Raw genomic sequence first — 12,770 nt, 5'->3', positions numbered from 1 at the left:
GGTCCCCAGCTTGTAACTATGCTTGGGATTCTTCCGTCCCAAGTGCAGGACTCTACACTTGTCCTTGTTGAACCTCATCAGATTTCTTGCGGCCCAATCCTCCAATTTGTCTAAGTCACTCTGGACCCTATCTCTGCCCTACAGCGTATCTACTTCTCCCCCTAGCTTAGTGTCATCCGCAAACTTGCTGAGGGTGCACTCCATCCCCTCGTCTAGGTCATTAATAAAGATATTGAACAAAACCGGTCCTAGAACCGAACCTTGGGGCACTCCGCTAGAAACCGACCGCCATCCTGACATCGAGCCGTTGATCACTACCCGCTGGGCCCGGCCTTCTAGCTATCTTTCTATCCATCTTACCGTCCATTTATCCAATCCACATTCCCTTAACTTGCTGGCAAGGATATTGTGGGAGATCGTATCAAAAGCCTTGCTAAAGTCAAGGTATATAACATCCACTGACTTTCCCATGTCCACCAAGCCAGTTACCTCATCATAGAAGCTAATCAGATTGGTCAGGCACGACTTGCCCTTTGTGAATCCATGCTAACTATTCCTAATCACTTTCCTCTCATCCAAGTGTCTCAAAATGGATTCCTTAAGGATCCCTTCCATGATTTTTCCAGGAACCGAGGTAAGACTGACCGGCCTATAGTTCCCTGGATCGTCCTTCTTCCCTTTTTTGAAGATGGGCACTACATTTGCCTTTTTCCAATCATCTGGGATTTCTCCCGATCTCCACGACTTTTCAAAAATAATAGCCAAAGGCTCCTCAATGACAGTTGCCAACTCCCTCAGCATCCTCGGATGCATTAAGTCCAGACCCATGGATTTGTGTACGTTTAGCTTTTCTAAATAGTTCCTAACCTGTTCTTTACCCACCACGGGCTGTCCATCTTCATCCCATCTTGCGTCACTTAGCTCAGAAGTCCAGGAGCCGACCTTGTCCGTGAATACAGAAGCAAAGAAAGCATTGAGTACTTCAGCTTTCCCTACATCATCTGTCACTAGGTTACCTCCTTTATCTATTAGGGGCTGCACACCCTCTCTGATCACCTTCTTCTTGTTAGCATGCCTGTAGAAACCTTTCTTGTTATCCTTCACATCCTTAGCCAGTCACAATTCCATTTGCGTTTTCGCCTTCCTGATAATCCTCCGGCATTCCTGAGCTGTACATTTAAACTCCTCCCTGGTCATTTGTCCAAGTTTCCACTTTTTGTAAGCTTCCTTTTTGTGCTTAAGTTCACCAAGGATTTCCCCTGTAAGCCAATCCGGTCTCCTACCATGTTTGCCTCTCTCGCTACGCGTCGGGATGGTTTCTTTCTGTGCCTTCAATAAGGCTTCTTTAAAATACTGCCAGCTCTCCTGGACTCCTTTCTCCTTCATGTTAGCATCCCAGGGGATTCTGCCCATCAGATCTCTGAGGGAGTCAAAATCTGCTTTTTGGAAGTTCAAGGTGTGCATCGTACTACTCTCTTTCCTTCCTTTGGTCAGGATCCTGAAATCTACCATCTCATGATCACTGCTTCCCAGGTTGTCACCCACCTCCACTTCCCCTATTAGTTCCTCCCTGTTTGTGAGCAGAAGGTCAAGCTGTGCACGGCCCCTGGTTGGATCCTTCAGCACTTGTGTCAAGAAGTTATCCCCAACATTCTCCAAAAACTTCCTGGATTGCCTCTGTACTGCCGTATTAGTTTCCCAACAGATGTCAGGGTGATTAAAGTCCCCAACGAGAACCAGGGCCTGTGATCTGGCAGCTTTGCTCAGTTGTCCAAAGAAAGCCTCATCTACCTCATCCACCTGATCCGGTGGCCTGTAGCAGACACCAACCACAACATCACTGCTGTTGTTTGCTCCTTTAAACTTAACCCATAGACTCTCAACAGGTTTTTCTCCCTCTTTATACTGGAGTTCAGAGCAATCGTAGTGCTCTCTTACATATAGTGCAACTCCTCCTCCTTTTCTCCCCTGCCTGGTCTTCCTGAACAGTCTATACCCTTCCATGACAGCGCTCCAGTCATGCGAGTCATCCCACCAAGTCTCTGTTATCCCAATTAAGTCATATTTCTTGGACTGGGCCAGGGCCTCCAGTTCTTCCTGTTTGTTGCCCAGGTTTCTTGCATTAGTGTACAAACACTTCAGGTAACCAGTTGATTGCCCTATCTTCTCCATTTGAAACAGGGATCCTCCTTTCTTGCTCCCTCCTCTCTGCATTTCTTCCCAGTATCCGACTTTCCCTCTCCCCTCAGGGTTGTGGTCGCCGTCCCCTGACGAACCTAGTTTAAAGCCCTCCTCACTAGGTTTGCAAGCCTTCCCGCGAAGATGCTCCTTCCTCTCTTCGTTAGGTGGATCCCATCTCTTCTCAACAATCCTTGTGCCCGGAACAGAGTCCCATGGTCGAAGAAACCAAAGCTCTCTCTGCGACACCACCTGCGCAACCTTCTTCCCAGCACTATATAATCCGCAGTAACACGCTCAAGGTCATTCTTGGCCGTATCATTAGTTCCTACATGGAGAAGCAGGAAGGGGTAGCGATCCGAAGGTTTGATCAGCTTGCTAAGCCTCTCAGTGACATCCCGAATGCGAGCTCCCGGTAAGCAGCACACCTCTCGAGATTCCAGGTCCGGATGGCAGAGGGATGGCTCAGTCCCTCTTAGGAGGGAGTCCCCGACCACCACCACCCGTCGTTTCCTTTTGGGGGTGGTGGCCGTGGAACCCCCATCCCTAGTACTACGCATCCCATGCCTTGCAGTAGATGGTGTTCCCTTCTGGTTTCTTCCTTGTGAGGTCCCTTCCAGAGCTTTCAGCACTGCAGAGCCTGTGGAGAGAGCTTCAAAGCGATTGCTTACCTCTATAGCATCGGGGGATTCCCGTGCTGGCCTTTTTCCCCTTCTAGAAGTTAATGCTGCCAGTTCTCTTCTTGGTCACGTACTGCCCTCTCTGGCTCTTCTGCCTGCTGTGCTTGAAGGATTAAATGCTGCCTTCTATCGAGGAAGTCTTCATCCTCTCTGATCAAGCGTAAGGTCGACACTTGGGCCTCCAGTCCTCTCATTTTCGACCAGCTTGCACTTGGTGCAGATGAAATCCGTTCTTTCTTCCGGGAGGAAGACAAACATGGCACACGCTGTGCAGGTAACAACAGCAGACCCATCACCAACCATCGCTGCTGTCCTGGAAAAGGGATTTAAAAAGAAAGGCAAGAGAACCTCCGGCCCTTCCCTCTCCCCTTCCCAACTCCCTCTCAAAACTCCCTGTTAGCACTCACCTGTTCGCAAGCTCCTTGGTCGCTTGCCCACTGCCTTATAAAGCCCCTCCCCCTACCAAAGCTCAGCCAATCAGCAGAGGCTTCTAGAATTCAAACTTTAATTAGAAGCCAACAGTTTCCACCTGTCAATCACAGCCAATCACAGCACAAACTCCATCACGGGGAGGGGGAGGGCACAGGGGAAGTGTGGGGGGGAAAAAAGCCTCACTCTCAAACACAGGGGAAAATAAATAAACAAAAAACAAAAAAGAACACACACCAACCCTCACTCACAAACACAAGCTGAGCACACAGCAAGAAAGCCCCAAACACAACACATACTTCCCTCAAGACTCCTGTATCTGCTTCTCCTCTACCTGGAGAGCTCCCTCTCTAAAGCCTCACTCAAACAGGTAAAGTCTATAAACAACTGCAACGCACTTTTCCACTGTCAGAGTAGGTCTCATTCGGGTGTCCCTATACTTCAGGGTGGGGGAAAAACCCTTCGCAAATTCCATGAAAGCGGCCTTGTGCATTCAGTTTTTCAGCCAGTGCTGATGGTCCCATCCCTGCAGCACTAGTCTGTGCTTGTCTGACAGCGCCAGAACCGGCATTCCATTGTTTCCAGAAGATCAAATGCCAGCTGCATTTCTAATTCGTTCAACACAAGGATTTGCCAGTAGACATCAACATTAAAATGTTTTGATGAACAATGGGATTCACCCGAGGGGGGGGGGGAGGGGGGGAGGGACGATGCTTGTGCTACTATGGTGTCTGTGCAGGTAACCAGGGCACAAAAAGACTTTCCCATTGAGTTCAAGCAAGGGGGGAGGGAGTAGATGGGTGCATTATGGGATACCAACAACATGAATCCAGAACCACTCACTGAAGTTTTGGTCCCAGTGTGCACCAGGAGCATAACCCATCATGCAAAGCGGTGCAGGCACCATGGGATAGTTACCCACAGTGCATTGTTCTCCTAGTCAATGGCAGTCTCCCTACTGGGGACACACTACTTTGAACTACATTGAATTCTTGTACACAATGTGGCCATGGACCTTTGATTTTACAAAATTGGGTAGTAAGAAATCAAACTTAATATATTGGACCTTATCTCATAGTGTAGACATGATCAGAGACTTCCAAACACAAAGAATCTCACGGGTTTCCTAAGCCAGACTGAAAGATTAACACCAAGTATAAATTTGATAAGAATCTCTTAAATCACATCACAGTTTTCTTCTAAGAATACAGTGGAACATGGTGGGTGTAACAGAATGCCACAGAATGACTCGTGTGGATGCAGACAATCTCTAGTATCAACTAAGCAGAACCCCACAGAGCAGGATACAGAGAACGAGACAGATACCAATCCCCTACAACCAAACATGTACCCAAACTTAAGGGAACATGATACAGGGAGGGATTCTATTTCAATACCCACATGGGAAAATTCTGGTTGCGATGGCAAAAGGATGGATCCAGGAACAAAGGCTGGGGCACTCCGGGATACAGGAGTTGAGGCCTGCGGTAGAACTTGAAGTCCTGCTGGGACAGGTGGATTACCAATCTCCACTGGCTCTTCTCCTCTCTGCTCCTCCCGTTGAAGGTCTCCTCCTTCTGCTGGAGCAGAATTATCCATCTGCTCATCTGATTTGAAAGAGGGAAATTAAAAAGCTAATTATAGCTGCAAGCAACACTTTAATTTAAGGTTGCCTAACATATTCCATTAGAAGAACCTATTTTAGCTTTGTATAGCTTTGTCAAACTATTTTGGTTGAAATTTTCCATATGTACCATCTGCCTTGAGCTGAATTCTTTTGGACAGAATCAATAAAAATGGTTCAGCCATTTCCTAGGACCAGGATAGGGAACAGTATGTTTTGCCCATGTTAAAAAATTCATGCAACCAGTTTGAGAAATTCTAGCATGCTTCCGCTTTGATGAAGAGATTTGAAATTTGCCAGAGTTTGCCCTGATATCAGGGATGTGCCTTTTGCCATGCCTGTGAAAACAGACCTAAATGTAGCCATATATATTAACCTCTGAAGGGGGAGAGGAGAAACTCTATTTGTACATGCTCAGTAAATATGTTAGAGTCTGGTAGCATTATTCTGCCACACTGAGTATTGCTCCATACCTACCCAACTCCTAAATATCAATTGAACCATGCATGCCCCCACTCCCACAGAACAACAGAGCACACTCAATTTCAAGGCTGAGTAGAATGTTTTCTGCAATTGCTCTTCCAGCAACTGAAGTCTGCTGTGGTGCTGGACTCCAGAATAAGGCAAGGAACTTTTCTTCTGCTTTCAAGCCAAAAGGCACCATTATGACTATTTCCTCTGGGTCCCGGTAGACCTCTGGCATCACACAGGCCCGATAAATACACCCATATTAAAAGGGATGTTGCCATTTTTTGAGGACAGACTTGTAAGTCATATGTGGGGTAACAGCTAAGTCACTAAATGCCCAAACCAGTTCATCATCATGACCCCTAAGAACCACAAAGCCGCATTCCAGAGGAAACAAACAGGGGCAAGCAGTGTGGACACAAAAAGCTGCCATCCCCAGCCCAGACCCCAATGCCACATCCTGCTGAAGAGGGAGACATTCCAGGGCTGGAGCTGCGGCCACGGAGGGCTGCGTGGTGGGTGGCTGCTGGAGCTAGGCTGTGGTGCAGCTACTCCAGGGGCTCAGCCATGGCGTGGCTGGGGCCATGGTGCATGCTTTGCGGTATTTCAATACACTGAAGTGCATCAGGCAAGTGCCTCGCACATTGTATTAACCAACACTGCTATAAAAGCGTGGATGACATTCCTTAATACGTCTCTAGAACATCCTGTCAGCTCATCATTGGTTACAAGAAGCATTCAACAATGAAGCTGGATGGTGCTTCACATGGGAACATCAAGAACTAAATAAAATAATGCATGGTGCAAATACTTCACTGGTTGTTCTAAGGCCTTCTGCAGGTGGAACAGCAGTATCTTCCACTGTAGATAATGAGAGTTGCTAGTACTCAGCACATCTCAGGGTCAGGCTAATAGTTTTATGAACTGATCCTGGTTTCTGAAAATGGCTATAAACAACAACAATGCCCAGAAAAATGCCATATAACTAGGGAAACATTTGCTGCACTAGTGAACATGAGCGACAAATTCAGTTTTTAACAATATCCTGGATAGTGCAGGAAAAACCAGAATGCTACTGTATGTTTCACTGGGCACGCATTGTATTAATAGCTGTAAGAGTAGGGGCTACTTAGGGTGGGCACGACAGACATTGGTTGCATGCCACAGTAAATAGCTTCACAGCACTTGCTCACTCCTCACATTCACCCTGTGCCTTTTCTGAAGTCGCCAGTGTCCCCTACTTCTACTTTACTGCTCCTCTAAAAATTGCCATTCACTGCATAGACTGGGGCTGAACTGATCTTCTCTGAGGGTACTTCTAGACTACCGCGTTTTGTCGACAGAAGTTTTGTCGACAGATACTGTTGACAAAACTTCTGTCGACAAAGCGCTTCCAGACTACGGAAGCAATAGACAAAAGTATAGATAAAAGTTTTTGCTTTGTCGACAGAGAGCGTCCAGACTGCAGGACGCTCTGTCGACAGAAGAAAGTACCCGGAACTGCTTTGCCAGGTCACAGGGGCAGCATGTACTTCCTGGTGCTGCTGCCTGCACTGTGTGGAGTGCCCTGCTTCCTGGCACAGCACAGCAGTGTGGGGGTTTTTTTTGGAAGGTTTTTCCTAACCTCTGTTTACCATGGAGCGAGATCTTCCCCTGGCCAGGTGCTGGCCCCACTCCACGGTGCTTCAAATGCTGCTGCAACTGCATGAAATTATCATGCTGTTAATGCCTGGTCCGGAACCTGAGCCCAGACTGGAGCCGCTCCTTCAGGATGCAGCAGCACTGTTCCTGCCTCCGAACTTTTTCCCCGGACAGGCGATGTTAGAGGAGGGAAACAAGTATGGACTGGTGGGACCGGCTCGTAATGGAGCAGTGGGATGATCAGGCTTGGCTCCAAAACTTTAGGATGCGGAAGTCCACCTTCCTGGAGCATTGCAACTGGCTTGCCCCCACACTGCAACGAGAGGACACCCACCTGCGCCCTGCCATCCCGCTGGAGAATAGGGTAGCTATTGCCCTCTGGAAGCTGGCCACTCCTGATAGCTACAGGTCAGTGGGACACCAGTTTGATGTGGGGAGATCAACTGTTGGTGCTGTGTTGATGGAGGTAAGTCCCTTGGGGATGGGGGGAGGGCAGTCCGTAAGGGGACTGTAACCAAGAGGGTGGGTGGGGGGCAATGGAGGGGAGGTGGTGGAGGGCTCCTGTGGCTTACACCATCATACTACTAGGAGCAATCACTGGGGGGGGGTCGCCAAAGGACTTAGGCAACCCCTCTTACTTCATAATCTGTGTGTGTTTGTATGTGTCGATTTTTGCAGGTGGTGAGGGCCATCAACTCAGAGCTGCTGAATCGGATTGTCCACCTCGGAGACCTAGACACAATCATGGCTGGTTTTGCAGGGCTGGGATTCCCAAACTGCGGAGGAGCGCTTGATGGAACACACATTCCCATCCGCGCACCACCCCATCGAGCCGCCCGGTTTATCAACAGGAAAGGGTACTTTTCCATTGTGCTGCAGGCCCTGGTTGACCACCGTGGACTATTTACAGACCTGTGTGTGGGGTGGTCAGGCCGGGCACATGATGCTCGGATCTTCCGCAATTCACACCTGTACGAAAGGCTGCAGACAGGAACCTTCTTCCCCCAGCAAACCTCTGCTATTGGGGACGTACAGATGCCGGTCTGCATTGCGGCCGATGCAGAGTACCCCCTCATGCCCTGGCTTATGAAGCCATACACAGGGCATCTGACCCCGAGCAAGGAAGTGTTTAATGCGCACCTGACACGCGCCCGTTTACAGGTAGAATGCGCATTTGGCCGGTTGAAGGGAAGGTTTAGGTGTCTGCTAACTCGCCTTGACATGGGGGAACACAATATCCCAGAGGTGGTGGCAGCATGTTGCATCCTCCACAACCTGGTGGAGAGCAAAGGGGAGGCCTTCCTCCCAGGTTGGGGGCCAATGGCTGAAGTGGAGGGCAGGTGGTTTGCACAGCCTCGGACAGCTGCCGTTCACCAAGCCCATCAGGCGGGGGTTCGCATCCGGGAGGCTCTGCGTGAACGCTTCTCAGCTTGAGCCCTATGACTCCCCAAGGTATCCGCAATGGGGTCTGTGGGCCTTCCCCCCATCACAAAACCTTCCCTCCCACAATCCATCCCTGCATCAGCCTCTGAAAAGTTAAGGCGCACACACCATGTTAAACTTCAAAAATATGTTTATAAAGGAGTAACGTAAGAAATTATATCTGTAATACAAAATAGAATTGTTCAACAACAGTGAAAAATAAACTTCTTTTTTTAACTAATAACATGTGTTTATAACTGAGGTAGTAGGGGGGATTTCAACCTGGAGGGAGGGAGGGAGGGAGGGAGGGAGGGAGGATGGATTTCCAACATGGAGTGAGGAAGGGAGGATGGATTTCCAACAGGGAGGGAGGGAGGGAGGGAGGGCAGACACCTTAAGGGTAATGGCGGCCTCGCCTGGGCCGCAAGGCTTTGCCACCACTGGTCCGTGGACCCAGCCGTCCTAGGGCTCGAGTGGGGGCTGATAATGACTCTTCCCTAGCAGTGGGGGGGAGGGGCAGGGCTGGAGGGGTGGCAGGGGCTGAGGGAGAGGAAGGGGTAGCAGGGGCAGAGGGAGAAGAAGGGAGGTCAGAGGGGGCTAGGGGGAGGACGGGGGGTCAGAGGGGGCTGGAGCTGGATGGGCAGGAGGAGTCCCCGGGGGAGAGGACCTGGCACAGCCAGGGACTCCCGGACGGTGGCACACATACTCCTCCACTCTGGGAGGAAGTCCTGCAGCAGGCAAGTATGCCACCGAGCCTCCTCCCTCGCTCTTTCTGCCATGGTCTCGTGCATGTTGGCCATGGTCCTTTCCATTTTCTCCATGGCCTCCACATGACGCTTTAGGAGGTCATTGTAGGTCCTCCAATGCCTGCGGGTGCTGTGGGACCAGGTGGGTGGTGGCACAGGGGTTGAGCGGCAGACAGCAGCAGCAGGTCCCGCTACGGAGAAGAGGGAGAACCGATCAGTGTTAGCAATTCACACACAAGTCCATACAACTAGGGATGGGAATGTTGTTACTGGTAGGCCACATCTGGCCTTGCCAGCCGCCTCGGCTGCACAGGGGACCCGTTGTGGCTAGGACAATGTCCACCTCCACCCCCTAGATCCTCCCACCCTCCACTGTGGCTGTCCAGGCCAGATCAGTGTGCAGGCACAGTAGGACAGGGGCCTGTTGCATCTTAGGTCTCCCATGCCCCCCCACCCACATACCCAGCACCTGCCCGCCTGCTTGTACATGCACAGAGAGATGCAAGCTGTCCAGGAGGGAGGACCAAGATGTGAACACTGCTCTGCATCCTCTCTGCTCCCACCTCCCCTGTTCTGTGTCTACACTCACCTGATGTTCCTTCTTCAGTGTCAGACGGTGCCTGCGAGGCTTCCGCTGAATCTGGGACAGGCTGCAGACTCAGGGTCAGGGTGTCCTCCATCTGCTCCTGTGCCGCCTCCTCCTCCTCCTCCTCAACATCTTCCATGGGGACCTCCTGCCGGCTATGCTGCACCGGTGTGTGCAAGCCTGTCTGCACATGCACTGATGCAGACATTGGTTCCTGGCCTCCCAGGATGCGGTCCAGTTCTTGGTAGTGGGTGCAGTGCACTGGGGCTGCACCGGAAGCTGAGCTCTGCTTTCGGGCCTTCATGTACCCCTGGCGCAGTTCTTTGACTTTTGCCCGGACTTGCTGGAGTGTCCTGGGATGGTGCCCTTTATCGGCCAGCCCCTGAGCCATGCGGCCATAGATACTTGCATTCCTGCGCTGGGTGTGCAGGGCCTGAACTGCTTCCTCCTGCCCCCACAGTTCTAACAATGTCAGGACCTCTGTCCCTGACCACGCAGGGGCTCTCTTTTTTTCAGCAGAGGGCACCCGAGATGGCTCCCTCGAAGGTCCTTGGGGGCCTCGTGGCGCTGGAGCTGCACACATGGCCACGTGCAGGTTACGCTGGGAGAACTCTGGGCTGACAGAATCTCTCTGTGGCCAGCTTCCTGCCACAATGCCTGCCAGGGATGTCTGTGCCTTTAAAACATGGCTACAGACAGGACCAAGAAGAGGTTTTTCCTAAAGAAGGACTCTCCAGCAGGGGGCTTCCCTGGAGGTCTCCTTCTGTCGAAGAAAGGAACCCCTGCGTCCAGACTACCCTTTTTGTCGACAGAACTCTGTCGACAAAGACGTTATGCCTCGTAAAATGAGGTATACCAGCGTCGACAAAACTGCTGAGTTCTGTCGACATAATGTCGACAGAACTCAGCGGTAGTGTAGACGCTGGTATAGTTTTGTCGACAAAAGTCCACTTTTGTCGGCAAAACTAGGTAGTCTAGACACACCCAAAGAGACATGAAGCATAGTTACTTTTCTGTCAAAGGGTGCATCTACACTAAACCATTATTTCAGAAAAACTAGCGTTATTCCGAAATAACAATGAGAGTGTCTACACAGCAATTCCGTTATTTCAAAATAATACTGAAATAATATCGAAATAATGGGCGGCTTATTCCAACTTCTGTAAACCTCATTCCACAAAGAATAACTCCTCTTCCAAAATAGCTATTTTGAAATACAGGCAGTCCCCGAGTTACGCGGATCCGACTTACGTCGGATCCGCAGTTACGAACGGGGCACTTCCTCTCCCTGGTCTCGAGCAGACCAGGGAGAGGAAGCAAAGCAGCGGCGGAACGCGGGGCCAGCTGACAGCCCAGAAGCGTCTGGGCTGTCAGCTGGCCGCGCGCTCCGCTCTGCTCCCCCCCCCCTTCCTGCAGACCAGGGGGAGGGGGAGCAGAGCGGAGCAGAGCAGAGCGGCGGAACGCGCAGCCAGCTGTCAGCTGGCCGCGCGTTCTGCCGCTCTGCTCTGCTCTGCTCTGCTCTGCTCTGCTCCGCTCCCCCTCCCCCTGGTCTGCAGACCAGGGGGAGAGGGAGCAGAGCGGAGCACGCGGCCAGCTGACAGCCCAGACGCGTCTGGGCTGTCAGCTGGCCGCGCGTTCCGCCGCTCTGCTGTGCTCCACTCTGCTCCCCCTCCCCCGGATCTGCAGGGGGGGGGGAGCAGAGCGGAGCACGCGGCCAGCTGACAGCCCAGATGCTTCTGGGCTGTCAGCTGGCCGCGCGTTCTGCCGCTCTGCTCTGCTCCGCTCCGCTCTGCTCCCCCTCCCCCTGGTCTGCAAACCATGGGGTGGGGGGGAAGCAGAGCGGAGCACGCGGCCAGCTGACAGCGTCTGGGCTGTCAGCTGGCCGCACGTTCCTCTGCTCTGCTCTACTCTGCTCCCCCTCCCCCTGGTCTGCAGACCTGGGGGACAGGGAGCAGAGCAGAGCAAAGCCGCGGAGCCCGGGGGCAGCAGGATAGCCACGGCGCGTCTGGGCTGTCCCGCTGCCCCCGTGCTCCGCGGCTTTGCTCCGGACGCCTGTGGTACAGCAGCTGGGGCGCTGCCGGTTGGTCCCGTAGCGCCGCTCTGGGTGCCACTGGACCAACCCAGCAGCACCCCAGCTGCTCTGCCCCAGGTGTCCCCTAGTCAGCAGCTGCTGAAAATGACCAGTGGCTGACTACAGGAAGCCCCTGCCCCGGGCTTCCTGGAATCAGCCGCTGATCAGTTTCAGCAGCAGCTGACTTGGGGATGCCTGGGGTTCTTAAGTTGAATCTGTATGTAAGTCAGAACTGGCGTCCAGATTCAGCCACTGTTGAAACTGATCAGTTTCAGCAGCGGCTGAATCTGGACGCCAGTTCCGACTTACATACAGATTCAACTTAAGAACAAACCTACAGTCCCTATCTTGTACGTAACCCGGGGACTGCCTGTATAGCGAAAACTTTGGTATCCGGCACTTTGTTAACCAGCATTGCCCCCAGCAACAATACTATCACATCTTCAGGCATACAGGCCTGGCTTGGCTTATCATGATTGACTTAAAGATTAGTGCTACTTAAATAAAAAATTAACTCAAAATTGAAATGTGAGACCAACTGCCTCACACTACAAAACTACCTATATTAAAAACTCGAGTTTTACCATTATTGTCCATTGGTTTTTCCTAGGTTGATGGGACCCTCAGATAAATGCAATTTTTAGATAAACGGAACGCTATAATCCCCGAGCGTGACGGATAACACAGGTTTTACTGTAGATGCAGGGTGGACACTCCACTGCTGCTAGTTCGAAATAGCTCCTCAGCAGGGCCATTCTCCAGTGCTTCCTGGGGCTCTAAACCGAGATAGTGCGTCCACATTAGGAGAACCTGCTACGGACTAATTCTGAGGCTTCCCTGTAGCGTGGATGCTCTAGTTCAAAATAAGCTATTTTGGAATACATCTTCCGGAATAGCTTATTCCGAAATAAGCATGCAGTGTAGA

General features: G+C 51.4%; 3 protein-coding genes across 6 annotated transcripts in view; all 3 read right to left on the bottom strand.

Annotated features, from left to right (window-relative positions):
- LOC102458593 (ras GTPase-activating-like protein IQGAP1) overlaps window positions 1-12,770 on the bottom strand; it is a 564,033-nt gene that overhangs the window by 362,524 nt on the left and 188,739 nt on the right. The window lies entirely within an intron of this gene.
- TP53BP1 (tumor protein p53 binding protein 1) overlaps window positions 1-12,770 on the bottom strand; it is a 99,972-nt gene that overhangs the window by 58,201 nt on the left and 29,001 nt on the right. For all 4 annotated transcript variants that reach the window (XM_075916957.1, XM_075916958.1, XM_075916959.1 and 1 more), the window contains one exon: window positions 4,689-4,894. In XM_075916957.1, the coding sequence (XP_075773072.1) occupies window positions 4,689-4,894 (206 nt within the window). The remainder of the gene's footprint in view (window positions 1-4,688; window positions 4,895-12,770) is intronic.
- On the bottom strand, window positions 4,931-11,174 carry LOC142825187 (uncharacterized). The gene is made up of 2 exons (XM_075916978.1): window positions 9,778-11,174; window positions 4,931-9,379 (listed from the first exon to the last, which is right to left on the bottom strand). Exons 1-2 carry the CDS (start codon window positions 10,355-10,357, stop codon window positions 9,030-9,032), a joined length of 930 nt encoding a protein of 309 aa, XP_075773093.1. The 5' UTR covers window positions 10,358-11,174; the 3' UTR covers window positions 4,931-9,029.

The sequence above is a fragment of the Pelodiscus sinensis genome, unplaced genomic scaffold (assembly GCF_049634645.1).
Source record: "Pelodiscus sinensis isolate JC-2024 unplaced genomic scaffold, ASM4963464v1 ctg56, whole genome shotgun sequence".
Taxonomy (NCBI): Eukaryota; Metazoa; Chordata; order Testudines; family Trionychidae; genus Pelodiscus; species Pelodiscus sinensis.
Note: the sequence above shows the minus strand (reverse complement) of the source record. Positions and strands in the feature narration are given on the sequence as shown.

Excerpts from the sequence above, each read along its gene's own strand:
- LOC142825187 (XM_075916978.1), bottom strand. The coding sequence starts at position 10,357 with ATGTGTGCAGCTCCAGCGCCACGAGGCCCCCAAGGACCTTCGAGGGAG. Across the intron at positions 9,380-9,777 it reads CACTGAAGAAGGAACATCAG|CGGGACCTGCTGCTGCTGTC; the intron begins GTGAGTGTAGAC and ends TCTTCTCCGTAG.